This window comes from Musa acuminata, chromosome BXJ1-3, assembly GCF_036884655.1.
Source record: "Musa acuminata AAA Group cultivar baxijiao chromosome BXJ1-3, Cavendish_Baxijiao_AAA, whole genome shotgun sequence".
NCBI lineage: Eukaryota > Viridiplantae > Streptophyta > Magnoliopsida > Zingiberales > Musaceae > Musa > Musa acuminata.
In genome coordinates this window covers 22,325,161-22,351,786 of record NC_088329.1, presented here as the reverse complement: position 1 = coordinate 22,351,786, position 26,626 = coordinate 22,325,161, and the positions used below count along the sequence as shown (strand labels likewise).

The following is a 26,626-nucleotide window of genomic DNA, read 5'->3' as shown; positions in this document are numbered from 1 at the left end:
GGCGGTGCCACCGCCTAGCAGGAATTCTAGTCCGAATGGATTGATCCATTCGGCCCAATTTGGGTCTATCAAGGGCCCAATTGCCCCCAGATTAAGTTAATGGGATCACCTCCCATTCCTAACTTAATCTATATGCTAACTATGATATTTCTTAAAACATTAACTGCAACTTGCTCCAGTGCGTCAATCGCTTCTTCCGACGAGCTTCCGGCGAACTTTCAGCGAACATCCGATGAACCTTCGACGATGCTCCGGTGGACTTCCGGCAAACTCCTGGACTTACGACGATTCACTTGGCAAGTTCCGATGAGCATTTTGGTAAGCTCCTAGACTTCTCGGATTTGTTCCCGTAGAACCTCCGATGACCGTCCGGACTTCCGTCGAACTCTCGAACCCTCAACGTGATTATAGTCTTGACTCCAGCACAACTCTTGCTGCATGTCTTACTTCCATCGTAGTTAATCCTGCACATGTAAAACAAAACTTCGATCGTGACAATTAATCCTAAGCAATTAACCAAGTTATCCAGCATGTCATTGGTCCCTCGATGCCTCGTCCGATTCTTCGGCGCATCATCCTCTCCTACGGCCTATTGCCCAATCAGCCAGTTGACTCCGCAACTCTGACATCCTTGGCATAATACCCGCTCTTCTTGGCCCGATGCCCGAGTCCACGGCCCAAAGCCTTCTGTCGATACGTCGACCGATCCACCGGCCTGACGTCCAATCTTCTGACATGTTCCTCCGGCACAACATGATTTTTCCTGCTTTAATTGTCTTATCCTGATCGAAGCATCCTACGTCACTCAAAACGTAAATTAAATCATAAACATATATCAAGTGGTTTCATCATCAAAATACGAGATTCAACACCAACAACACAACCTCATAATCCTGTAGCCTCCAAACATCTTATGACAATATGCTCCAAGAGTGGTATTTTCAAATCACGTCAAGTCCTTGACCTACATGCCATCACAAAATCCTCATCTAATACCATTGAACCCACCACCTTCACTCAAGCCCAAAAATCTCCACACTAGCATAAAGCCATGTATGAATAATATGATGCCCTCCTCTATAACTCAACATGGAACCTTATACCTTTTTATCATACACAAAATATCATCGGATGTAAGTGGATCTTTCAAAGTTAGCGAAACTGTCACGCCCCCCCCCCCCCCCCCCCGAATTTAGTTCTCATTTAGGAGGTGTGAACCTAATTCAAGATTGATAAAATTTAATTCAACAAACAATCCAGGATCCAATCACACCTTTGAGGTCACTAAGAAAAACATTCAAGTCATTCACCTCTACAATCCACAATTCACAAAACCTGTATAGTCTATAATCATACATCATGTCACTAGATGATTCTTAAAATCCAAAAGCAACTTAACTAAACCATAACTATATCATAAATCCATAAGCGCGGTAATTAATCACAAAACCAACATGTACTACATGTTTATATCAGTACACAGTTTAGACTTAAGATTTCCAAAAATCCTGACGTAAGAGGTACTTATCAAATATTTACAAGATACATCAATCTAGATTTGTCATTGATATTTCATTACACCCAAAAATAACTTATACAACATCAACCTATCAAGTACAAAATATTTGCCCCAAAATCTTCTAGTCTTCCACTGCCTCAACCCAATTTACACATTTTAGTGAGCGATAAGCTATCCTGAAAAATTTATATAGCAACGGGTTGAGCATATAAAGCTCAGCAAATGACTAACATATCCATAGCAAAGAGGACAGTTTTCAAACAAATGAGGTATCAAAATACAAAGCAGAGATACATGATGAAACAATAGCATGTTTTGTTTGAATGCAGAATTTCAATATCATATCGTTCGAAGCACGTTTTATTCATACAATCGAGGAAAGGTAATTGGAGCATATCATTGGCATAAGGAGCATATCGATGACATATGGTAGTTTTCAAGGTATAACAAAGACTTATAACATTTCATAAATATATCAAAGAACAAAACATGAATAGAAGCTCAAATGTCACATGACGATGCATTCATTTCATTCTTATCCGAAGCATGCATAGAAACATAGCCAAAGCTTTGGATATCATATCAAACACATAGAAGGTGAAGTGGGATCATAACATAATATGGTCCATCCATTTATGAATGACCAACAAACATAAGTCTCCCACGTCTGGGAGCTCCATCCACCCACGTCTGAGTGAAGTCATAGGGGGCCGGCAGAGCATCGCGGGCTCTAAGCATAACTCCCTTTACCATTTCTGGCAAAGGTTCACATTTATCCCACAAACACCGGAGTACAAAGGGACAGTATGAATAATGAAATTAGCATATATTGGAAGCACATGCGGAACAATAAAATGTACATATGCCTTTCGAGTCAATACGATACAAACATAATCTTTCACAATGTATTCAGATTTGAAAGGAAACAAAAGCAAGAGCATACAAGGATATCAAGAAACCATATATAGCTCAATTGAAATAAGAAAGTTAGATAAGTTCAGTGTCCAAAGAAATGAAATTGGAAGAGGCACATATCGAAAGCAAATGCGGAACAATGGGATGCATGTGCCGAATCATTACGATGCAAACATGATCTTTAGATGATAGCTGCAGATGTACAAATAAATAAAGGACAAAAGTATACAAGAATTTAAGGTAATAATGTGAAGCTTAAATGAAGTAAGAGTTTTTTCCGAAATCGATTTCCAAAGAGAAGAAACAAGGAAAGCCGAAATCGACCAAAGCTTGATTCTGGCAGAATTTGATAGGAACATTGTATGAACTATTTGGATAACCAATTATGCTCCAATTTATACAAAATAGATGTCATTAGAAAGCTTTGTCAATCTAGTATTAGGTAAATTAAGTTTTACAAGATTTGGAATTTACAACAGGGAGTTACAGATAATTTTGTAGCAAAAGGTCTGAAAATATTAGCTCTGTTTTACTGAATCCATAGGGTCGATGAAAGCAGATATTTCAGTTAGCAATTGTACTCCAAAAATTTCAAATCAGGTATATACAGAAAGCATTTTGAGTCTAGCTTCGAATAAAACATACTTTGTATGAATCTGAGTTCACAACAGAAAGTTATAAGTAGTTAAGCAACAAGAGGTCAGAAATTTCAGTCCCTGTTTTGCAGAATCTGTAGGGTTAGTTTAAACAGAAGTCTTAGTAGGCATTTAAACTCCAAATCATTCGATCTTTATATCAAAATAAAGATTTTCTTGTCTACTTTCAAATGGAATATGTTTTATCTAAATCAGAGTTTATTACAAAATTTTATGATCAAAACATTGCATAGAGGTCATATTACCGAAAAATTTCAGATTCATAGCTTTATATCAAAACGAAAGAAGGTCTGGTTCTCAGTTGAAATCTTTCAAATTTTGCAGAATAAAAATGGAAACAGAGATTAAGGTTACTGTGGGATTGGATTAGAACACTTGCCTTCAAATTATTTGAATCCCAAATGTGAGAAAATTGATGAAAAACCTCAAGCTCTTCTTCTTCTTCTTCTTCTTCTTCTTCTTCTTCTCTCAAACTCACATTGGCTGCAACTCTTCAGGTTTGTTTTCTTTAACCTTTTATCTAATTATTTAGGTTTTGGTTAATACAAAAGTTGCAAGGTGTCATGCATGCATGAAAGGGGCTAGGTGTCATCTTTAGAGCAAAGATAAGTGGCACCAACCTTATGTTAGTTAGTGACACATGTCTATTATATTTTTTTTTCTTTTTTTTTTTAACTTAAATCTGAATCTTTCATAAATTATATCAAACTTCTAATATTTACTCTTAGGTCCATAGCCATAAACCTTTAATATAATATCATTTAATATAAAATAATTATTAAATAATCCTTATTTTTACAAACAAACATTTTACTAAATTTTTAAAAATGGGGGATGTTACAGAAACCCAGATGGATCTATTGCTCGATATAAAGTACATCTAGTTGCCAAAGGGTTTCATCAATGATCGAGTTGATTTCACCGAGACATTCAATCCAATTGTTAAGCCCACAAAAATCTGACTTATCTTGAGTCTGGCCACCACTAAAGGCTGGCAATTACGACATTTGGATGTTAATAATGCCTTTTTATAGGGGACTCTAACTAAAGATGTCTTTATGCAACAACCTCCTGATTTCATCCATCCTTAGTATCCAAGGCATGTTTGCAAACTACAAAAAGCTATTTATGGACTTTGTTAGGCTCCAAGAGCCTAGTATACTGAACTTGGCTCATTTTTTACTTCAGTTGGCTTTATCAACTCCAAGTCTGATACCTCGTTATTTCTATGACAACAACATAGAGTTATGATATATATTCTAGTGTATGTGGATGACATTATTGTCACAAGCAATAATCCTATAGAGATCCAGGCATTCATCAAGCAATTGACAGATTGATTCTCCCTTAAAGATCTAGGAACCTTGAACTATTTTCTGAGTATAGAAGCAACATATACATCCTTAGGTCTCTTCTGTTAGGATCAAGAGCGGCACTGGGGGGGGGTGAATTAGTACAGTGCAAAAATCATCAATTTTATAAAATATTCGTTCGTTGAAAACCAATTTTAAAAAGTGCTTGACTTTAGAGTAAATGAACTAGTAGTTAACTTGGAAAGTAATAACAGTAGTGAAAAGCAGAATGGAAATGAGCACAGTAGAATTTATAGTGGTTCGGTTATTGTGACCTACATCCACTTCCGATTCCTCCTCCGTTAAGGTCATCGGCGTCCACTAATGGTCTTCCTTCAATGGGCGAAGACCAACCACCCTCTTTACAGTGTTTTCTCCTATGCACGGGTTTAGGAGACAACCCTTACAAAGCTCACACCTCTCTTGAATGATCACAACACTAAAAAAGGGAGGAGGACTTTTAGTACTTTTACTACACTTTTAACACCCCAAGACTTCAAAATATTTTTCACACTTTTGTTCCCTGTTATGCAAAAAAGGGTGGGGTATTTATAAGCCCTAATTGCTTCAAAATTGGAGCCAAAAAGTTTCTCATCACGGATTACCGGGGTATTGGCGGTACCACCACCATTATTAGGCAGTACTACCGCTTGCAGACTGACACTCGATGATACCACCACTTAGTTTGGGCGGTACGACCGCTTGATAGAGCTCGGAGACCAAGCTCTAGCGGTACCACCACTTGGCAGCATTAACTACCTGCGGTACCACCACCTAGTCTGGGTGGTACCACCGCTCAGACCACCTAGGAGACTGAGTCACCAGGCGCCATAGCCGACCTTGACTTCATATGCTGAATGGGCTATTCAACCATCCCAGTTTAACCTTGTTAAGGGCCCAATTGGCCTCAACTGAGTTAGTGGGATTACCTCACATTCCTAACTCAACTTAAGGTCTAGCTACGATAATTAAAACATTTAAACAAGCAATATTTGTCTAATATGTCGATTGTTCTTTCGGTGATCTTCCGGCGAACTTCTCGACGAACTTCCGGCGAACCCCCATCGAACTCTCAGCGAACTCCCGATGAACTCTTGGCAAGCTCCCAACGAACTCTCGATGTGCTTCCGGCAAACTTCTAGCACATCGTCCAAATCTTCGACGTATCGTCCGATCTTTGACTCCGGCCCAACATCTGCTTTATATCTTACTACTATCATAGTTAATCCTACACATTTATCTCAACATATAGATTAGATCAAACACTTTACCAATTGATTTCTTCATCAAAATCTGAGATTCAATAATCTCCCCCTTTTTGATAATGACAATCAATTGATGACAGAGTTAACCTTAACTCTCCCTATCTATATCCCATACTTGAGAAAAGATATTTTTGAATTCAAGGTTTTTGAATTCAAGCATTAAACCGATAAGTTATATTCATTTAAACTTATCAAACATGCACATCATAATACTTATCATGATTTACCAATTCAAAATACGATACCACATATTTATCAATAAAAAATAATGTTAAGACTTGACATCTATTTTCAAGTCTAATGATGATAGACAATCATCATTTTCAAGTATGATACGAATTTCAAATATGAAATTTAGCAAGATGATAATTCTTGATAAAAGATAACAATTCATCATTCCAAGGCATGATATCTATTGTAAATAGTAAGTTAAGCTCATGATACCTTATCATAATGATAGACAATTATCATTCATGAAACATTTCAAGTATCTACAATGCATATGAAATACATTTTGATATGTTTCAAGTATTTACGATGTGTTGCGACGTATTTAATGATTCTAATTATATTTCAAGCATTTATAAAACATTCAAGCATTTATAATAAGATACATTTTATCTCAAACATGCCAATTTATCATCAATTTACCACATTTCTCCCCCTTTGTCATCAACAGAAAGGAGAACCATTCAACAATGCAAGTGTGGTAAACAAAATTAAGCAAGTTTCACATCAATTTATCTAAGCCATAAAGGAAGGTAAGCAAAAACTTTTCATGATAACCTTTTTGGATAAGCTAATATTTTTACTCAAGGGCTTTTTAGTTCTTCTTTAGATGTGAAAGTTTCTTTCTTCCTTTGTCATAAAAATAAGAAGAAGAGGAAAAAAGGTAAGGAAAGAATCCATTAAGAACCAAGTTTATGAAATGATTTGAACCAAGTCAAATTTAGAACAATAAATGAGTTTCACTAAATCATGCTTCAATTTTAACAAAGAGAAGGGATTCATGAAAAGGATCAAAAGATCTATGTGAAATTAAATCACCATTCTTGCAAGTATCATCACACACTATAAATTCATAAAATTTGTCTTTCATGAGAAGAGTAAGGAAGAATTCATGGGAGAGGAGCATCATGAATAAAACTTCATAAATCAAATATGTTTCTAATTAAAAATTCACAAGAGTGAAATCCGTGAGAGATGCATTTGTTAATGAATTCCATGAGTGAAGGGACTAAGTGTATCAAAAATCATTAAGTTTGTATGAAATAAATTTTGATACCTAGTAGATTGATATGTCGGATTTCATGAAAGCCTTATATATAAAATAAAATAATTTCATAAAAGTCTTTTAAAAAAATCAAGAAAGTTCGAAAAAGATATACATCAAATTCATGCATTCGGACAATTTAACATCCCTAACTCTCTTCTAATAAAATTAAATTAATCTTCATTTAAAGGTTTTGTAAAGATATCGGCTAATTGATGTTTTGTATCAATAAATTCTAAAGATATTTCATGATCTCTTATGAAATGATCTCTAATGTCAAAATATTTAGTTCTAGAGTGTTGAATATAATTTTTTATTAAACATATTGCACTCGTGTTATCACATTTTATGGGAATGTTCTTGAGGTGAATCTTATAATTTTTTAATATATTTTTCATCTATACAACATGTGCACAATATGCACTCGCCGTTATGTATTCAACTTTGGTTGTAGATAGTGCAACTGAGTTTTGTTTCTTGGAAGACTAAGAGACAAGTGCATGACCTAAGAGTTGACATGTTCCAAATGTGCTTTTTCTATCTATTCTACATACAATAAAATCTACATCAGCGTAAGTAATTAGTTCAAAGTTTTCAGATTTTGGATACCATAATCCTATATTAGTGGTTCCTTTATGATATCTAAGAATTTTTTTAACTACTTTAATATGAGATATCTTATGATCAGATCGAAATCTAGCACAAGTCATATGCTAAACATGATGTTCGGTCTAGTTACGGTGAGGTATAACAAACTTCCTATCATAACCCTATAAGCTTTTTGATCAAAGCTTTCTCCACTTTCGTCAATTTATAACTTAGTGGAGGTACTCATAGGAGTATTGATAGTCGTTCAACTATTCATATTAAACCATTTTAGCAAGTATAATGCATATTTTATTTGATTAAGAAAATATCGTCACTAAGTTGTTTGATTTGTAAGCCTAGAAATAAAATTAGTTCACCCATTAAGTTCATTTCAAACTCTTGACTCATACTCTTAGCAAACAATTCGTATAAGGATTCATTTGTAGAACCAAAAATAATATCATCAACATAAATTTAAATAACAAAAAAATTATTTTTAAAATTTTTAATAAACAATATAGTATCGACCTTATCTTTAGAGAAATTATTTTGGATAAGAAAGGAGCTAAGTCTCTTATACTAAGCCTTTGGGGCTTGTTTTAATTCATAGAGAGCTTTAATTAATTTAAACACATGATTCAGAAAATTATCATTCTCAAATCCGGGAGGTTGTTAAACATAAACTTCTTCGGAAATAAAGCTATTAAGAAAAGTACTTTTGATATCAATTTGAAATAATTCAAAAGTATTAATTCTAGCATAGGCAAGGAGCATCCTTATGGCTTCTAATCGTGCCACATGAATGAAGCTTTCATCATAATCGATACATTCTTCTTGGTTGAAACCTTTGGACACTAATCTAGCATTGTTTCTAACTATGATATCAAATTCATCTTGCTTGTTTCTAAAAATTCATTTAGTACCAATAACTAAATGGTCATTTGGCTTAAGAACAAGCTTTCACACCTCGTTTCTCTCAAATTGATTCAACTCTTTTTGCATTGTGATAACCTATGAATTATCTTTCAAGGCCTCATCAATACATTTATGTTCAATTTGAGAAAGAAAAGCGACATTGGCATAAAAATTTTTAAGAGAAAAATGAGTTTGAACCCCTTTTGATGTGTCTCCTATGATTAGCTCCTTAGGATGAGCATCTACATACTTTCATTTCTTGGGTACGGATGTTTCGGAAGAAGATACAAGTTGCTAGTTGGAGGAGAGGGTTCATTTAAATACAAAGTATCAAAATTAAGATCATCATCAAACTCATTTTTCTTAAATTCGAAAACTTCATTAAAGACAACATGAATAGACTCTTCTATAACCAAAGTTCTTTTGTTAAATATACGAAAGGCTTTAGAAATGGAAGAGTAGCCAAGAAAAATCCCTTCATCAGATTTTGCATCAAACTTTCGTAAGACATCTTTTTTATTTAAGATAAAACATTTACAACAGAAAACTTTAAACTATGACATGTTGGGTTTTTTGTTATTCCATAATTCATAAGGAGTTTTGGAAGGTATGGTCTTACTAGAACCCTATTCATGACATAGCATACCATATTAATGGCTTCGGCCCAAAAATATTTGGGTAGGCTATGTTCGTTCAACATGGTTCTTTGTCATTTCTTGTAAATTTTTATTTTTTTCTTTCTACTACTCCATTTTGTTGAGGATTTCTCGGAGTAGAGAAATTGTGATTGTATCCATTAAATTCATAAAAATTTTGGAAAACATGGTTTTGAAATTCGCCACCATGATCATTCCGAATTGATGAAATCATAAAGCCTTTTTTATTTTGAACAAGTTTACAAAACTTAGAAAAATACCTAAAGCAATCACTTTTATGTGGCAAGAAGTATATCCAAGTGTATCTACTATAATCATCCACAATTACAAAGGCATATTTGCTACCTCCTAGGCTTGATGTATCAATTGGTCCAAATAAATCCATACGAATCAATTACAATAGTCTAGAGGTGCTCATTTGATTCTTTGGCTTTAAACTACCTTTTATTTATTTTCCTAGTTGACATGCATTACACACATTATCTTTAACGAACTTAATGTTAGGAATACCTCTTACAAGTTCTTTAGATGAGATTTGAAAGATTAGTTTCATGCTAACATGACCTAATCTCTTATGCCAAAGCCAAGTATCATCATTCAAAATTGAAAAATATATTTCATTACAAAGATCATCAATGTCGATAGTGTATACATTATTTTATTTTAGGGCAATCATAGATATATTTTTGTGTGGTTTTTCAATAATACAAGCATTGGATTCAAATCTAATGATATATCGTTTATCACACAATTGACTAATGCTCAAAAGATTATGCTTTAAGCTATCGACCAACAATATATCTTCAATCAAAAAGTAGGATTTATTACCTATGGTTCCTTTGCCAATAATTTTACCCTTGTTGTTGTCTCCGAAGATGACATACCTTTCATCTATGCTAGTGAGCTTAGAGAATTGAGATGGATCTCCGATCATGTGCCTTGAGCATCCGCTATAAAGGTACCATCTCTTGCACCTAGCTTGTGATGGTAAATATTTCTACAAAAAAGCATGATTTTTAGGTACTCATTTGACCTTGGGTGCCTTAAAAATCGATCGACTTAACTTGTCATTTTGCATAGAGTTTTTTACGGTTCCTTTAGGAACCCAAATCAATTTATGTGGACTACATCTCTAAAATGGACATTTATAAGCAATATGTTCGAGTTTGCAATAAAAGTTATATTTGGTGCAGGGTGATACATGTAAGGTAGGGCCTTTAACAAAAGTGGTTAGATTTTGGTGAGAGCTACTCACAAATCTGATTCTGCCTCTTCTATAAACGTGACCCTTATTAGCAAGGATCATGTTTAAGGACTTGCTACTAACTTCAAATTTTTCTAAGGTTTCATGTAGTTATAAATTTTCCTTTTTAAGCGTTTCTAATTCATCAAATTTTGTGCAAGGAGCTAAACTAACATCATGTTCAATTTTTAATCTATCAAAATCATTAACAAGAGAAGTATACTCCTTTTTTAATAGTTTATACTTTTTACTAACTAATTTACATTCATCAAATAATTCATAAAAGGCACTTAAAAGCTCATCGAAAGATAAATTTGCATCTAATGAACTACTTACCTCATCTCCGATAGCCATCGGTGTGTAGTGAGCAACTTGCTCTTTGTTGGTTGGCTCCTCTTCTTCGGATGCACTTGAGTTGTCCTAAGTTGCTTTAAGCGCTTTCTTTTTCTTTGGTTGCTTCTTCTTTGCTTGGGGGCATTCACTTTTGAAATGTCTCGGCTTCTTGCATTCGTAGCATATAACCTTCGGTTCTTTCTTGAGTTCAATTTTATTTTTTATGTCATTTTTAAATTTATTCCTTTTTATGAATTTTTTTGAACCTTTTTATCAAGAGTGCCAAGTCATTATCATAGTTCTTATCACTTGAACTTTCTTTCAAGTGGTCTTCATGAGTTTTTAGTGTCATATCCTTCCTATTCTTTGAAACGTTATTCTCAAGCTCTTCATGAGCGTTGCAAGTCATCACATAGGTCATTAGTGGCCCAATAAGTTCTTCGAGGGGGAAGTTATTTAAATCCTTGGCCTCTTGAATGATCGTTACTTTAGGATCCTAACACTTTGGAAGGGATCTCAAGATTTTATTAATAAGTTCAAAATTCGAAAAATATTTGCCAAGAGCTTTTAAACTATTGACGACATCCGTAAAACGGGTGTACATGTCAACAATAGTTTTGCTTTGCTTTTTATGAAACAACTCATAAGTATGAACTAAAAGATTTATCTTCGACTCCTTTACTCTACTAGTGCCTTCGTAAGTGATTTCGAGTGTGTGCCAAATATCAAAAGTCATTTCACAAATAGACACTCGATTGAACTCGTTTTTATCTAAAGCGCAAAACAAGACATTCATAGCCTTGGCATTTAAAGTGAAAGTCTTTTTCTCCAACTCATTCCAATCGTTCATTGGAAGAAAAGACTTTTGAAAGCCATTTTCCACAATATTCCATAACTCAAAATCCATATAAATTAGAAAAATCCTCATTTTAGTCTTCCAATAGGTGTAATCCGTCCCATTGAATATGGGTGGACATGTAATTGAATGATCCTCTTGGTTACCGGCAAATGTCATCTCTCTCGGGTTTCAAACCAAATGAGAGTGACCTTACTCTGATACCAATTGTTAGAATCAAGAGCAACACTATGGGAGGGGGGGGTGTGGGTGAATTAGTATAGTGGAAAAATCATCAATTTTATAAAATATTCATTCATTGAAAACCAATTTCAGAAAGTGCTTGACTTTAGAGTAAATGAACTAGCAGTTAACTTATAAACTAATAGTAGAGGTGAAAAGCAGAATGGAAATGAGCACACTAGAATTTATAGTGGTTTGGTCGTTGTGACCTACATCCACTTATGATTCCTCCTCCGTCAAGGTCACCGGCGTCCACTAATAGTCTTCTTTTAATGGGCGAAGACCAACCCCCCTCTTTACATTGCTTTCTCCTTTTCACAGGTTTAGGAGATAATCCTTACAAGGCTCATAACTCTCTTGAATGATCACAACACTAGAAAGGGAGGAGGACTTTTAGCACTTTTACAATACTTTTAACACCCTAAGACTTCAAAATATTTTTCACACTTTCGTTTCCTTTCATGCAAAAAAGGGTGGGGTATTTATAGGCCCCAATAGCTTCAAAATTAGAGTAAAAAATGTCTCATCCTAGATTTTCGAGGTACTGACGGTACCATCATCATTATTGGATGGTACTACTGCCTGCAGACTGACACTGGGTGATACCACTGCTCAATTTAGGTGGTACGACTACTTGACAGAGCTCAGAGACCGAGCTCTAGCGGTACCACCACTTGGTAGCATTAACTGCCGACGGTACCACTGCCCAGTTTGGATGGTACCATCGCCCAGACCACTTGGGAGACTGAGTCACCAAGCGGTACCACCGCCGGCCATGACTTCAAGTGCTAAATGGGCTGTTCAACCGGCCCAGTTCAACCCTGTTAAGGGCCTAATTGGCCCCTAACTGAGTTAGTGAGATTACCTCCAAATGCTAACTCAACTTAAGGTCTAACTATGATAATTAAGACATTTAAATAAGCAATATCTGTTCGGTATGTCGATTGTTCTTTAAGTGATCTTCTAACGAACTTTCGACGAATTCCCAACGAACTCTCAGCGAACTCCCGACGAACTCTCAACGAGCTCCCGATGAACTCTCAACGAGCTTCCGGTAAACTTTCGGCACATCATCCGAATCTTCGATGTATCAACCGATCTTTGACTCCAACCCAACATCTGCTTTATGCCTTACTGCTATCGTTGTTAATCCTGCACACTTATCTCAACATATAGATTAGATCAAACACTTTGCCAATTAATTTCATCATCAAAATCCGAGATTCAACATCTTTCTATCACAAAGAAAATATATTCAAGATTTATTATTAATGACAAATATGCAGGATGCAAATGCGGTTACAACTCTCCTCTCTACTAGTGAATCACTCAAATTATCTTATAAAAGTTATGCTATGGAACCCACTCAATACCGACAAGTAGTTGTCTCTTTACAGTACTTAGCTCTCACCCGTCCAGACATCTCATTTGCAGTTAATAAATTATCACAGTTTATGCTGCGACCATCTACTATACACTAGTCAATAGTCAAATGAATCCTGCGATATCTTAAAGAGACCCTCAATCATAGTCTCTTTCTCCGTAAACACTCTCCACTTCATCTCCATGCCTTTGCCGATGCTGATTAGGCAAGAAATTTTGATGATAGAGCATCCACTTCAAGGAATATTATCTTCCTTCGAGCTAATCCAATTAGTTGGAGTTCTATAATACCGTGCCAATCTACAACTGAAGCTAAATACCGTGCCATCATCACTGTCGTTGCAGATCTCAATTGGATCATAGATTTGCTCAAAGAACTCAGCATCAATTCCACTCCTATTTCTATAATATATTATGATAATGTCGGAGTTACCTATCTATGTGCCAACCCAGTGTTCCACTCTTGCATGAAACATACTACTATCGACTTCTACTTCGTGCAAGATCAAGATGTCCAACATCAACTACGTGTTTCTCATATATATACGATTGATCAATTAATAGACTCACTCACGAAGCCTCTCACTCGTAAACTATATGCATTGCATCGGTCCAAGATCGACATCTTTGACATGAGCACCATCTTGCAGGGGTATGATAGCAGATAAGATTTCCTCAACTATATGAAGAAATCCTCTATTCTATTGAGGAAAGTCCTCCTTCCTAATCTGTATAAATAGGAGAGGAACATGTTAATGTATTCAAGCTAAAATTACTTCAATAAAGCTTCTTAATAAATCTTCTTCGATAAAGGGAAGAGGCAGCATGAGTTGCACGAGCAGACAGCACACTACATTGGTGGTCCAAGTTGATCCGCAGCTCAGCTTCCATGGCTTCTGGACCAGTTGTGGTTGGAGATGGTCCAATTCCAACAACCAGAAGATCTTTGTCGGATCACATGTTGGTGCAGCAGAGACTGCCATGATTGATGCGCTCTTCATTCCATGAATCCAGACAGCAAACACCCATTTCCAATTGAAATCGATGATGAATCCAAGTCAAACTCGGTGCTTGAGCATCTGAGTAGAACATGCAGTGTTCTCTGAACAGAGTTCAATCGAAGTTGTTGTCTGTTAGAACCCTTGCAGATTCTAAACTTGGGGTTGATCTCTTTAGGGGATCGATCTCCTTGGAACTCTATAGGGGTTCCTCCCTCCAAGTTGCTGCTCAAAGGCTGCATAAAAGATTCATCTATTGCCTAAGAAAAGAGAAGGAATACATGGCTATTTATAGGGCTTCTAAACCCTAACTCCTAATAGGACTCCTACTTAAGACTCTTACTTCTAACCAACTCCTAATAGGACTCCTACTCAAGACTCCTATTCCCTTACAACTCCTAATTCTTCTCTAAGAAAAAACCTCCTACATGAATGCCCCTCACAATTAGGACTCTCCTAGCTAGAGTCCTAACAGAATGTCCCTCTCAATTAGGACTCTCCTAGCTAGAGTCCTAACATTTTTACATGAATGTCCCTCTCAATTAGGACTCTCCAAGCTAGAGTCCTAACAGACCCGCCCTCTTCAAATCAGCCTTGTCCTCGAGGCTGATGATTCATGAATTCTGGGAATTTGATCTTCAAGTCGTCATAGTTCTCCCAAGTGGCATATTCTTTTGGTAGGTTCGCCCACTGTATTAGCACTTCATTAGTGGGTCGTCGTCGTCGAGTCACGATCCGTCAATCAATAATGGCACTTGGCTGGGTCTAGAGTTCTCTTTGGGTAGTCATATTTGGTGGGTGGCTTTGGGCTATCTCCAAGCACCTGTTTAAAACTTCCGGTTGGCTGTTGGTTTGTGGGTGATATGTCATACTCCTTTTCAATTTAGTACCCTGCATATAGAATAACTTTGTCCAAAATCTGCTATTGAAGATGCAAGTAGAATTTGTCACAAGCACAATGCGTCCCTTATAGTGTAATTCTTTTGAGTTTCAATTGTAATGAGCCATGGGGCTTGGTGCTTCCTCCAATTTTTTTATAATCTTACTAGTATCTGAATCTTCCTGCCATTCCATCTTAATATCCTCAAGGAAGTCGCTGGTCGGAAGTGAAACGGTCGAAACTTCAACTTGCTCGGGTAGTTGCGAAAGCGCATCTGCAAGAACATTCTCTTTCCCCTTTTTGTAAGTTATTTCAAAATCAAATCCAAGAAGTTTTGTTACCCATTTTTGCTGCTCGGGGGAAGATATCTTCTGCTCCAAGAGATATTTTAGGCTTTTATGGTCGGTCTTGATTTGAAAGTATCGCCTGATCAAGTACAATCTCCACCTCGTTGCTGCGCGCACAATGGCGAGCATCTCCTTATCATATGTTGACATATTTTGATCGGAGGGAGATAATGCCTTGCTAGTGTATGCGAGTGGTCGACCATCTTGCATGAGAATGGCTCCAATTCTGACTCCAGATGTGTCGGCCTCAATAATGAAGGGTCGGTTGAAATCAAGTAGTGTTAGCACCGGCGTCGTCGTCATGGCTGCCTTAAGTTTGTCGAAGGCAGCGGAGGCTCTGTCCAACCATTGGAAGACATCTTTTTCTAGTAAGGAAGTAAGTGGTGCACTGATCTTTCCATAGTTTTTCACGAACTTGCGGTAGTAGCCTGTTAAACCTAGAAAGCCATGTAGCAATTTTATGTTTCTCGAGGTCGGCCAGTTTTGCATTGCTCCAATTTTGAAGGGGTCCACTGCCACACCTTCCTCTGATATGATATGCCCAAGATATTCCACCTTTTGTTGAAGAGAGCAAAAATTCATGGTTGTTGTGTGTTCAAAAGATGGTTTTCCGTATGTCTTCTTCGCATGCTCGTATTTGATGATACCCGGATCAAAGGTCCAGCTTTGTAAAGATTTGTGCTCCCTTTCATCTAGCAATTCATCTACTATTGGAATAAAGTATTTGTCCTTGATGATTATGCCATTGAGAGCCCGGTAATCAACACATATTCGCCTTGTTCCGTCCTTCTTGCGTACAAGTAGCACCGGCGAAGAATAGGGGCTGCAACATGGCCGAATAACTCCTGTTTTGAGCATCTCTTTTACAATCCTTTCTATTTCATCCTTCTGGAGATGTGGATACTGATATGGCTGAGCATTTGCTGGAGATTTGCTTGGAAGAATCGTTATACAATGATCATGCCGATGGGTAAGAGGAAGGTTGCGCGGTTCGTCAAATATATCTGAAAATTCAGCAAGCAAAGGAAGTAGATTTGGATCTTCAAATTTTGCTGGCTCTCCCTTAGTTTGCTGCTCAAGTTGTACCAAAAAACTGCTGCATGCTTTATACAAAACCTTCTCCATTTGTTGTGTGCAAATCATCGTTACGTCGCCCTCACGTTTCCCATGTAGTATCACCTGTTTCTCCTTACTGTAAAATTTTATAAATAGTTGCATAAAATTCCAAGAAATATCACCTAATGTCATCAACCATTTAATTCTGAGCATGGCCTCATGATTGTTAAGAGGGAGAAGGAAGAAATCTGCAATTATCTCTTGGTCCTGCAGCAATAGTTTCTCCTGCAAGCGCCTATGATCACAATTCAAAATCCGTCCGTCGGTGACCTTAACATCAAACCTGCAGCGATTCTCGATACGTAATGATATCCGAACAGCAAGCTTACTATTTAGGAAGTTAGTAGTACTGCCCGTGTCGATGAGAATAGTGATTGGTTGTTGTTTGAGAAGGCCACCAATTTTCATCGTTTGCGGGTTTGAGTAGCTAGCTATTGTATGTACCGTAACTTCGGTCGGTTGTGGCTCTTCTTCTGCATCTTCTTCTTCATGTTCAAGGCTCTCTTTTGGATGTTCAATGACCTCTTCTTCTATCGGTTCAATCATAAGAAGTCCCCCTTTACTACAGCGATGCTCACGGCTCCACAGCTCGTCACAATGCCAACATAATCCCTTCGCATATCGCTCCCGAAGCTCTTCTCTTGTTAACCTCTTTAGTGTAGGGACTTGGTCGACAGTAGGGGGGGCTAAGGGCTTCAATATTACTGGTTGAGGAGAGACCCTAGTCCTCCGAGCTTCATGGTTCAATTGCTCCTCTTGATGTCGTGCGAAAGAGATGGCTGCCATAAGTGTATACGGTTGTCGCGCTTTAACTTCTCCTCGGATCTCCGGCTTCAAGCCCTCAATAAAGGTCCACAATAGCCGTTTTTGAGACCAATCATGAGTTTGATTAGATAACCTTTCAAACCTGGTTTGGTACTCCTGAATGGTGGAGGTTTGTTGGATCTTTGCTAGTTGTTCGTCAATATTCTCGTAATCGGTTGGTCTGAAGCGAATCAGCAGTCCTTCTTTGAATTGTCGCCATGAAAGGACTCCATAAGTATGTTCAAACCAATCAAACCACTGTATAGCATTCCCTTCAAGATGTATAGCTGCAATTTTCACCATAGATGCATCCGCGGTTTTGTGGTACCGAAAATATCGCTCTGCGCGCGAGATCCAACCAATCGGGTCTCCTTCTTCCTATCTAGGGTAGTCCACTCTCATGCATGGATAGTTGGAGTCAGTCATATAGCCTCCCCTCCCTTGGGAGTCATCTCTTCGGGCTTGGTGTGATTGGGTAAAGCTCTCTCCTTGATATAATTTCTTCGGGCTTAGTGGTCGGCCCAATCTGAGTTCGGTAAAGAGCATCCGAATCTTATCCTCCATTCGCGCCTCCAAAGCTTCGAATTTAGCATTGATTGCCTCCTTAGATGCCATAGTATATGCCCCCAAATCTATGATGTTAAGATCTCTCTTTTGTTGTTGGGTTAAAGGCATGTATAGGTTGAGAGAAGTGATGGTTGAAAGGGTTGGTGGATGTAGGCTGCGGTTTAGGCTTGTTTTGTGGCTATTTTGGGTGCAGTTTGAGGGTGTGGTTTGGTAGAGTTTTAGGGCTGTGGATGAAAGTTTTAGATCTGTGGTAGATGGTAGCAAAGGTTTGACAGAAATCCGTGGAAGTTGCAGCAAGTATGTGCTGTCTTGTAAGAGTAGAATTGTCGTCGAAGAAACAACGGTTTCTCGACGTAATTTCTACCAAAAACTTGAGAGAATTGAGGAGGGAATTGATAGCAAAATCACAGTTTATATGACAGCAAGGATATCTAATTTAATCAAGAAAATTTTGGCAGTATAATAGCAAGGAAATTGGTGCAAGTTGCAATTGCAGAATTGTCGTCAAAATATTTCAGCGGGTTACGATGAAAATTTGTAGCAACATAAAATTGTTTTTAGAGATGAATTTTTTAATAGATAAATCTTAGATGGAAGCCAAGATGATATATGAAGTGTATAAGAAATTTCATTCAAAAAAGATTGCAAATAGATGGGTTAAGGCAACGATATGCAGCTGAAATTTTCTGCAGCATAGATTTTCGAGTGCAGCAGATTGGACATAAAAGATCAGTAGTTTATATTGAGAATTTTTCGATGAAACCAAAGGGAAATCCACTATTAAGAAGTGTCAAAGATGTCATAAAAATTTCGTAGAAATTTGGATAGAAAAAGCACAGTAGCAAGATCAAAAAGATGGTGCTATGCGGCTTGAATTCTGCAATTCAAGTGCAGCAGATTGGACATAAAAGATCAGTAGTTTATATTGAGAATTTTTTGATGAAACTAAAGGGAAATCCACTGTTAAGAAGTGTCAAAGATGTCATAAAAATTTCGTAGAAATTTGGATAGAAAAAACACAGTAGCAAGATCAAACAAATGGTGCTATGTGGTTGGAATTCTGCAATGTATCTTTCGTCGTAAAGATGAAAACTTTGTGACGAAAAGTTTATGCAGCAATATAGGAACAATTTTTTTTTTTTTTTGGATTTTCGAATAAGGATAACTAAATTGCAGCAGTAGTAAGGTAGGAAACCAGAACCTGTTGCAATTCACGGGGAGATCAAAGGATGATCCGCGGTGGTGGAGATGATGGCGGAATTCGGTGATGATCTTTTAAGCAATTGTGGGAATTGCTTTGGATGGTTGTAGAGGGTTGATGGATGGCTGTGGAAGGGCAGCGAGATGCCAAGAACGCTGCTCTGATACCAAGTGGTAGAACCCTTGCAGATTCTAAACTTGAGGTTGATCTCTTTAGGGGATCGGCCTCCTTGGAACTCTATAGGGGTTCCTCCCTCCAAGTTGCTGCTCAAAGGCTGCATAAAAGATTCATCTATTGCCTAAGAAAAGAGAAGGAATACATGACTATTTATAGGGCTTCTAAACCCTAACTCCTAATAGGACTCCTACTTAAGACTCTTACTTCTAACCAACTCCTAATAGGACTCCTACTCAAGACTCCTATTCCCTTACAACTCCTAATTCTTCTCTAAGAAAAAACCTCCTACATGAATGCCCCTCACAATTAGGACTCTCCTAGCTAGAATCCTAACAGAATGTCCCTCTCAATTAGGACTCTCCTAGCTAGAGTCCTAACATTTTTACATGAATGTCCCTCTCAATTAGGACTCTCCAAGCTAGAGTCCTAACATTGTCTTGCTTCTCTGTGAATTCTGGGCTGTTGTAAGCCCATAGAGAAATGGGTGATAAGGCCTGTGAAGTCAGAACCTAAGATTATAGACATGCACCATAAAAAATATGATTGAATCGATCGAGACTGCAATATTATAGCAAAAATCTAACTGGAAGTATATGAAAACATGATGAATCAAACAGAAACAGCAGAACCACGTGAGCCAGAAGTAGAAGAAGCACAACATGACTGCAAAATTGATGTTCCATTTTGATAAAAAAAATAAACCCATTTTACATCCGAGCTTTCTCTTCATGTATCAGCTGAGCTTTTTATCCTATATGTCATTACAAATGAAAAGCCAACTCTTAATGTTGAGGAACATTCACTGTCTCTCTATAATTACTTCCAAAAGCATAACGGCCCGCTACATCATGTAACATGTAGAAGAGGAATGCTGAATCTTCTGTACGTTCTTCTACCTCTTATCCCGGTCTTCTGATCGATGAGTGCTTTTGAGTGATCTAGCCACAAACCAAGGAGGCACAATGAGATTTTAGGATGTTAGCACAGGAACTTGGTGAGAGTAGTTGTTTTAGATGGTGAAGCCATCAGGTTTAGTATCCATCTCTGGTGCATTTGGAGGAATAGCACCGTAGGTCATTTGCATGACGACCTCTTTGTTCCAAGGATTGTGTATCTGTGGAAGGAAAAAAGAAACACCAAAGTTAGGTTGCTATATATATACATATGTGTCGACAGTTACTCATCAGTTAGAACTTGCAATTTGAAGGTGAGAGCAAAAAATCCAAGATCCAATTCTGCTGAAGAATCTTTCTCAGTTTTTACTATATGCAAGGTATCATTATCTTCGGACTTCGTTGATTCTAGTCTACTACCAAATTGATTAGAAAGCTTATTATAATTAGCTACCAAATGTTTCAAATGATGAGTTCCGACAATTGAACCTTAAATAACTAAAAAAAAAAGTTTTTTTTTTTGTATGAGAAGAGGAATTTTAAAGGCAAAGAATTGGCTAATCAAACACATTTCTTATGCAATCTCATATGGAACTAGTACTAATATATAATACGATCCTTGGGTGAATGGGAAGAGTATATTTCAATTATATGGTGATAGAATACGAAAAGACCTTGGGGCTCCCAAAGATTCGAAGGTTTCCGAGTTCATTACTAACGGTACCTGGTGTCTCCCTAATCCTATTTCTCTTGAAATGTTATCACTTTGGCCGACTATCACAGCTATTCCAATCAGGAACAACTCTTCAGATATACTTATTTGGCCTCATGACAATCGTAAATTTAGTGCCACATCCGCATGGAATTAAATCAGACAAAGAAATAACAAGTAGATCCCAAGCAGTTGGACATGGGATCGACCGAGATCACAAAGACATTCCTTATGTACATGACAGGCCCTTCTTAATAAACTACCTACAACAGACAATATGAAGAGAAGAGGTATCTATCATGTTAACCGATGCTCCCTTTGTATGCAACAAGAAGAAATTGTTGACCACCTCTATTTTTCTTGTGACTATACTAAATGGATATGAAAGGAAATTCTCCAATGATTCAAACTCAATAGGCTGCCGCAACCAAAATTACATCAAGAATTAGACGACCTCATACAATGTTTCTCAAGTAAAGGGCCTCTTACACAATTGGCAAATTTTACTTTCAGATGTGCTATTTGGTGGATGTGGAAGGAGAGATGTAGCAGAATCTTTGAGTGTCAACACACAAACAATGCTCAGCTCTTGACAGAAATTATTAGAGACTCGAGATCATGTATGGAGCACGATCTCAAAATGGAGCACTTTACATGAAGAGAAAAAGATATTTTTGTCAAATTCAATTTTACTATTAGCTAAAGATCTTGGGCATAATATTAAATGTTGCACCCACAGGTAGTCTTGGCATATCTGGACATTACATTTTATTTGTTGGCTACAATTAGGAGTTATAGTCTATAGCATGTGTAGTCATAACTACCGCATGTATACTCTATGAGTTACCTGGCTTCGTCTATGACTTGTATAGACAAAGTTATTTGTAGAAACTTTACACATAATCAATTTACTTTTACTTACCAAAAAAAAATTTTAGAAAGATAAAACAAATGAGACAGTTACCGGGGATAAATCTTGAAGCAAGATCGATTCATGGGAATTGAATAAAAGGAAAAGGTTTATAGCCTAGTAAACAACTTTAAGGTCAAAGAAAATGAAATGTTTATGTATAGTCAATCATAAACTACAGAAACAGATAATTCAATTCAAGAAAAGCAGATTCTCGAAAAAAATAGATGACACTAAACAAATTTCCTCTACAATCATTCTTAAATTATTTATTCTGGTTAGATCTCAGAACCTCTTTCCTTCTCCTTCAATTTGTCCCTTTTGGTGTCCTTGATCCAAATACCTACTCTCTTTCACATGTAATAATCAATATAATCTGATTTATCATCTCAAATCAGGTAGAATTAAAGGTCTGATAAGTAGGATTACCTGCAGAGAAGACTCTTTATAAACACTGGTTGTTGATAATTGAGCATTCATGTCTCTCCTAAGTGCCTCTGAAGGGTTAATAATGGCAGAGATTGCAGAATGCATCAAACCCTGCTGAGATGGATATAGAGATACCTGAGGATAAATCATCTCCTGCGGCAATCCAGTTGCAGATGAGCAGCCACCATGAGAATGTAGAAGCTGTTTGTGAAAGGTCAAATAAACCAAGTAGTATCATTCATAAATCTTTTCATTATGAAATCCTTTCAACTTAGCAACAATTGATTAGCTAAAAATGAAAGAAGAAAAGTTTCTCACGTTTTTAGCCAGAAGCCCTTCTGTGCTGAATTCGGGTTGTGGATTGACAGCAGCAAGCTTCATGGAGAGGAACTTAACAAGAAATAAAACAAGATAAATAATTCAGTGTATTTCATGATTCAAAACAATGGTTAAATTCTAAAGAGACAGGTAATTTGCAATTGCAATTTCCATAGAAGCTTACCTCAACCTGACTTTGGAGTGACTGAACATAGTTTATGATCTCATCCAGCATAACTGCTTTCCCTGTGACCTACAGATTAGAGTCTCACATCATACTCTAGGATTACAGAAGTCAAATTTTCACAATTTACAGACGAAATGCCTCTTGAACTTACTTTGCTGCAACCAGGCACTAATTCCTGAAGATACTTCATCCTTTCACTTATCTTTTCCCTTCTTACCTGAATCCATCAATTTCAAATACAAACAGTTTAAGCTTCCTAAAGTATGCCATTAGAATCAATTGGAACCTTACTCTTTCTGCAAGACTGTGACTATTAGTTGCTTGTCCACGCCGTGCTCTAACATGAACATAATCCCCCTTTGCAGCTTCTGAGCTATATTTTCCATTCTTTCCACTGTGCTCGGAGCTGTTCTGGTCTACTTTTTGTTTACCTTCAGTGGTCTCCTTTGTGGTCTCTGAGGATGATTGTGGGCCTCTTTTCACCTCTTCCTTCTCCACATCGTAGCAAAACAGGATTATAATCAAGTGTTGATCAGCACAGGAAACAACATCTCAACAAAAAGAGATGAAATTACCTGAGTGGTCCTCCTCTTCTTAGGAGATGAATTCCTAGCTGCATCAGATGAATCAGTGTTCCCTTCCTGACCACCTTTGGTGAAATTGGCTTCACGGGATTCGCAGTCTATTTGATTAGTGATCAGACCTCTGTTGACGGATGCATTGTCAACAGGGAGCAAGACACCATTTTGTACAGTTGTATTCATTTCAGTCTTCCCAAGCTGGATCTCAGTAACATCTTCCATGGCATTAGTATATGGAACCATTGATTCAGATGGACGAAATAGGAGGTTCATGCCACTAAAATTACCACCACTGAAACATGGAAACCTTGCTGCCCGTTCAACTAAGGCCGTTTCAGCGGGGAAATGAGGCAGTCTTGGGGAAGAAATTCCAGGAACAGTCGATGGCAGCATCCCTCCGGAGGACACTGCAACTGGTTCTCCAATCGGCACACAATTAGCGGCATGGTGGTTCCAGAGGCCAGGAGTGAAGGGCTCCATCTCCGAAGCTGAAGGATATGGAGACGAGGTCACCAAATTCATAAGGCCGGCAGCCATGGAGGAGGTTGAGGTGTTGAATTGCCAGTGATCAGAGATGCCAGAACTGTGGTTGCTCAAGTGATTGCCATGGTTCTTCTCCAGCTCAAACTTGTTATTCTCATTCGTATCCATCGGTGTCTTCAAACCTTCAAGAAGGCAACGAGAATGAACTAGTCGAAGCAATGAAGAGTCAGATTAATCCTCCTCCTTCAGATCTGATAACACTTACCCCAATGAACAGATTTCGTTTCCTAGAAAGAGATACAATTAGCAGCACATCAGAAGAAGGGTTGGAGGACTGAAAGCCAAAACAGCATGTAGGAGCTCAGTTTCACCAAGCACACTGATCTCGGAAGCAATTCCTCAAAAGGCAAAAAGAGCAGCAGGGCATCCATGGAAGAAGGCCTTGATTCAGATATCAATGCTAATAAGGATTCACAGGTCTTACACCAAGTTCATGTATTGGCTGCCAAGATTTCCCTATTACCAGAGAAAGCTCAGGAAATGGACAGAGAAGACAAGGAGTGAAACGACAACGCAAACAGAGGATTCCCACCTATCAGCAAACCTGGGAGGAAGAAATATTGCATCGGTGGGGGAGAAAAGGGCAGAACTCAAGGCATCCTAATCAAAGCTCGCACCTTTCGCCTGCTCAAAGCCCCACAGCTAACAGAAACCACCCCCACCCCCAAGCCGATCACACAGTGTACAGTAGGAACAGCAAAGATGCCCATTAAAGTTTCTTCTCACCTTTAATCATTCTGCTCCCGTCGAAGGCAGGTTCTGTCGAAAGCATTGTTGGAAATGTGAAAAGCTTGGATTTTGCTGCTGCTTCCTCCTCCTGCTCAGGGAGAGAGACGAGCACACTCCGCTCCTACAAACCGGAGTGCTGCTTGCTGCGAGAGATTGAATTCCAATCCTACCCTCACACGGCTGGAATATTCCGCAGGAAGTTTTTACAAATCAATCCTTTCAAAGGTTAGAAATAGCAAATCAATTCTTATCATTTTTTAGATAACATATGTCACCTCCTTATCTATAATATATCAATAAAAAACCTCTGATTAATCATAAATATTTTTTAAATTAAATAAATACATAAAAAATTCTTTGAATCCGAATATGTAGTTTGGAAGGCCCTTTTTCGGCCAATGTATAATTATTATTGTTATTGTTAATAACATATACATAAATAGAACTATTGGGCCTCTCAATAACCTCTCAATAACATATACATAAATAGAACTATTGGGCCTCTCATTAACCTCTCCTTTAAGTAGGGGAAAGTTGTCTTCCCTAAGCACCGAATGATTTTTTACTATTACCTTCTCTCACAAGGTAATCATTCTTAGACACCGGACCAATTTCAAATCTCCCAAAATAATTACTATGGTATTATCAAAGATATAAAAAGATTTAAAATAATTTTACTATAAACTATAACTAAATATTAAAATATTTTTAACTAAATTAAGAATATTGCTCAATAATACCAAAAGATTCATTAATCAATTATGAATAACTTATGTATGTTAGGATCAAGAATGACACTAAGAGGGGGTGAATTAGCGCAGTGGATAAAAATGATAAATTTTAACGATTTTAAAAAACTTCGTTCGATGAAATTCTAAGTTCGACGAAAATCATTAATTTGACTCGAATAAGTTTGCAAGTGAGTATTGAAAAGGAAATTGGATAGTTTGCAATGAAGTAAAGTAAAATACAATAAAGAGAATAAATAGTAAGGAAAGAATACGTCAGAATTTATAGTGGTTCAGTTGTTGTGACCTACATCTACTTATGATTTCTTCTCTATCGAGGTCACCAACGTCCACTAATGGTCTTCCTTCAATAGACGAAGACCAACCACCTCTTTACAATGCTTTCTCCTTTTCATGGGTTTAGGAGATAACCCTTACAAGCCTTATACCTCTTCTTGGATGATTACAAAACTAAAGAAAGAGAGGAGGAGGACTCTTACACTTTTACAACACTTTTACACCCCAACACTTAAATATTTTTTTCACTTAGATATCACTTTGTTACCCTTTCATGCCGAAAATGGTGAGGTATTTATAGGCCCTAATGGCTTCAAAATTGGAGTAAAAAAGTGTCTCATCTTGGGTTTCTGATGTACAGGCGGTACCACCGCTTGACACTCTGACACTGAGTGATACCACCGCTAGTCTAACAATACCATCTCCTAACAGAGTCTTGGATATTGAGCTCTAGTAGTACCACCGCTTGATAGGGTGACCACCTAGGAGACCATTCCCTAGGCAGTTCCACTACCCTAGTTTGGCGGTGTCATCGCCAAATAGGGTCCAACAACTTGGTTGGGCCTTGAATTAGGCCCAAACCAGTCCAATTAAGGGCCCAATTAGCCCTTAACAGGGTTAATATGATTATCTCCCAAACCTAACCCTAATTATATACTAACTATGATTTCTAAGGTATATACTAAACAAAACAAACCTGATAAATCTAGGTTTCTTTCGGCGAGCTTCCGACGATCTTCCAACGGACTTTCGACGATCTCTTGGCAATCTTCCAATGGACTTCCGACAAGCTCCTAGATTTCATGACGATCTTCTTAGCGAGTTCCAGTGAGCTTCTTCTCGGTGAATTCTAACAGTATTTCTAATGAACCTCCAGACTTTTGATGAACTCTCGACTCCTAAGAAAATCTCAATCTTGACTCCGGCACTTCATTTTGCTTTATACCTTAATCACTATCATAGTTAATCCTGTACACTTTTCTCAACATATAGATTTGATCAAATAATTTACAAATTGATTTCATCATCAAAA

General features: G+C 37.4%; 1 protein-coding gene across 12 annotated transcripts; it reads right to left on the bottom strand.

Moving 5' to 3' along the window:
• Positions 1-19,950: 19,950 nt before the first annotated feature.
• Positions 19,951-24,705, bottom strand: LOC135583392 (transcription factor bHLH49-like). Of its 12 annotated transcripts, XM_065127243.1 has the most exons (10): positions 24,566-24,680; positions 24,372-24,481; positions 24,045-24,295; positions 23,291-23,961; positions 23,007-23,207; positions 22,867-22,932; positions 22,713-22,781; positions 22,529-22,600; positions 22,211-22,411; positions 19,953-20,380 (listed from the first exon to the last, which is right to left on the bottom strand). In XM_065127243.1, the coding sequence occupies exons 4-10, from the start codon at positions 23,945-23,947 to the stop codon at positions 20,276-20,278; spliced, it is 1,371 nt and encodes a 456-aa protein (XP_064983315.1). In that variant the 5' UTR covers positions 23,948-23,961; positions 24,045-24,295; positions 24,372-24,481; positions 24,566-24,680; the 3' UTR covers positions 19,953-20,275. The 12 variants fall into 12 exon arrangements, with proteins under 12 accessions (XP_064983348.1, XP_064983336.1, XP_064983315.1 ...); XM_065127276.1 differs by lacking the exons at positions 24,045-24,295; positions 24,372-24,481 and having other exon boundaries at positions 19,951-20,380; positions 22,211-22,268; positions 22,346-22,411; positions 24,566-24,705; XM_065127249.1 differs by lacking the exon at positions 24,372-24,481 and having other exon boundaries at positions 24,045-24,066; positions 24,566-24,704.
• Between the last annotated feature and the right edge of the window lie 1,921 nt (positions 24,706-26,626).

Bases quoted from the DNA above. Each gene is read 5' to 3' on its own strand.
- LOC135583392 (XM_065127226.1), bottom strand. From the start codon at position 24,611: ATGCTTTCGACAGAACCTGCCTTCGACGGGAGCAGAATGATTAAAG. The intron at 23,208-23,290 runs GTAATTTCATCT...TACGATGTGGAG, and splicing joins AGAAGAGGAGGACCACTCAG to AAGGAAGAGGTGAAAAGAGG. The intron at 22,412-22,528 runs GTGAGAAACTTT...TTTCACAAACAG, and splicing joins AAGGGCTTCTGGCTAAAAAC to CTTCTACATTCTCATGGTGG.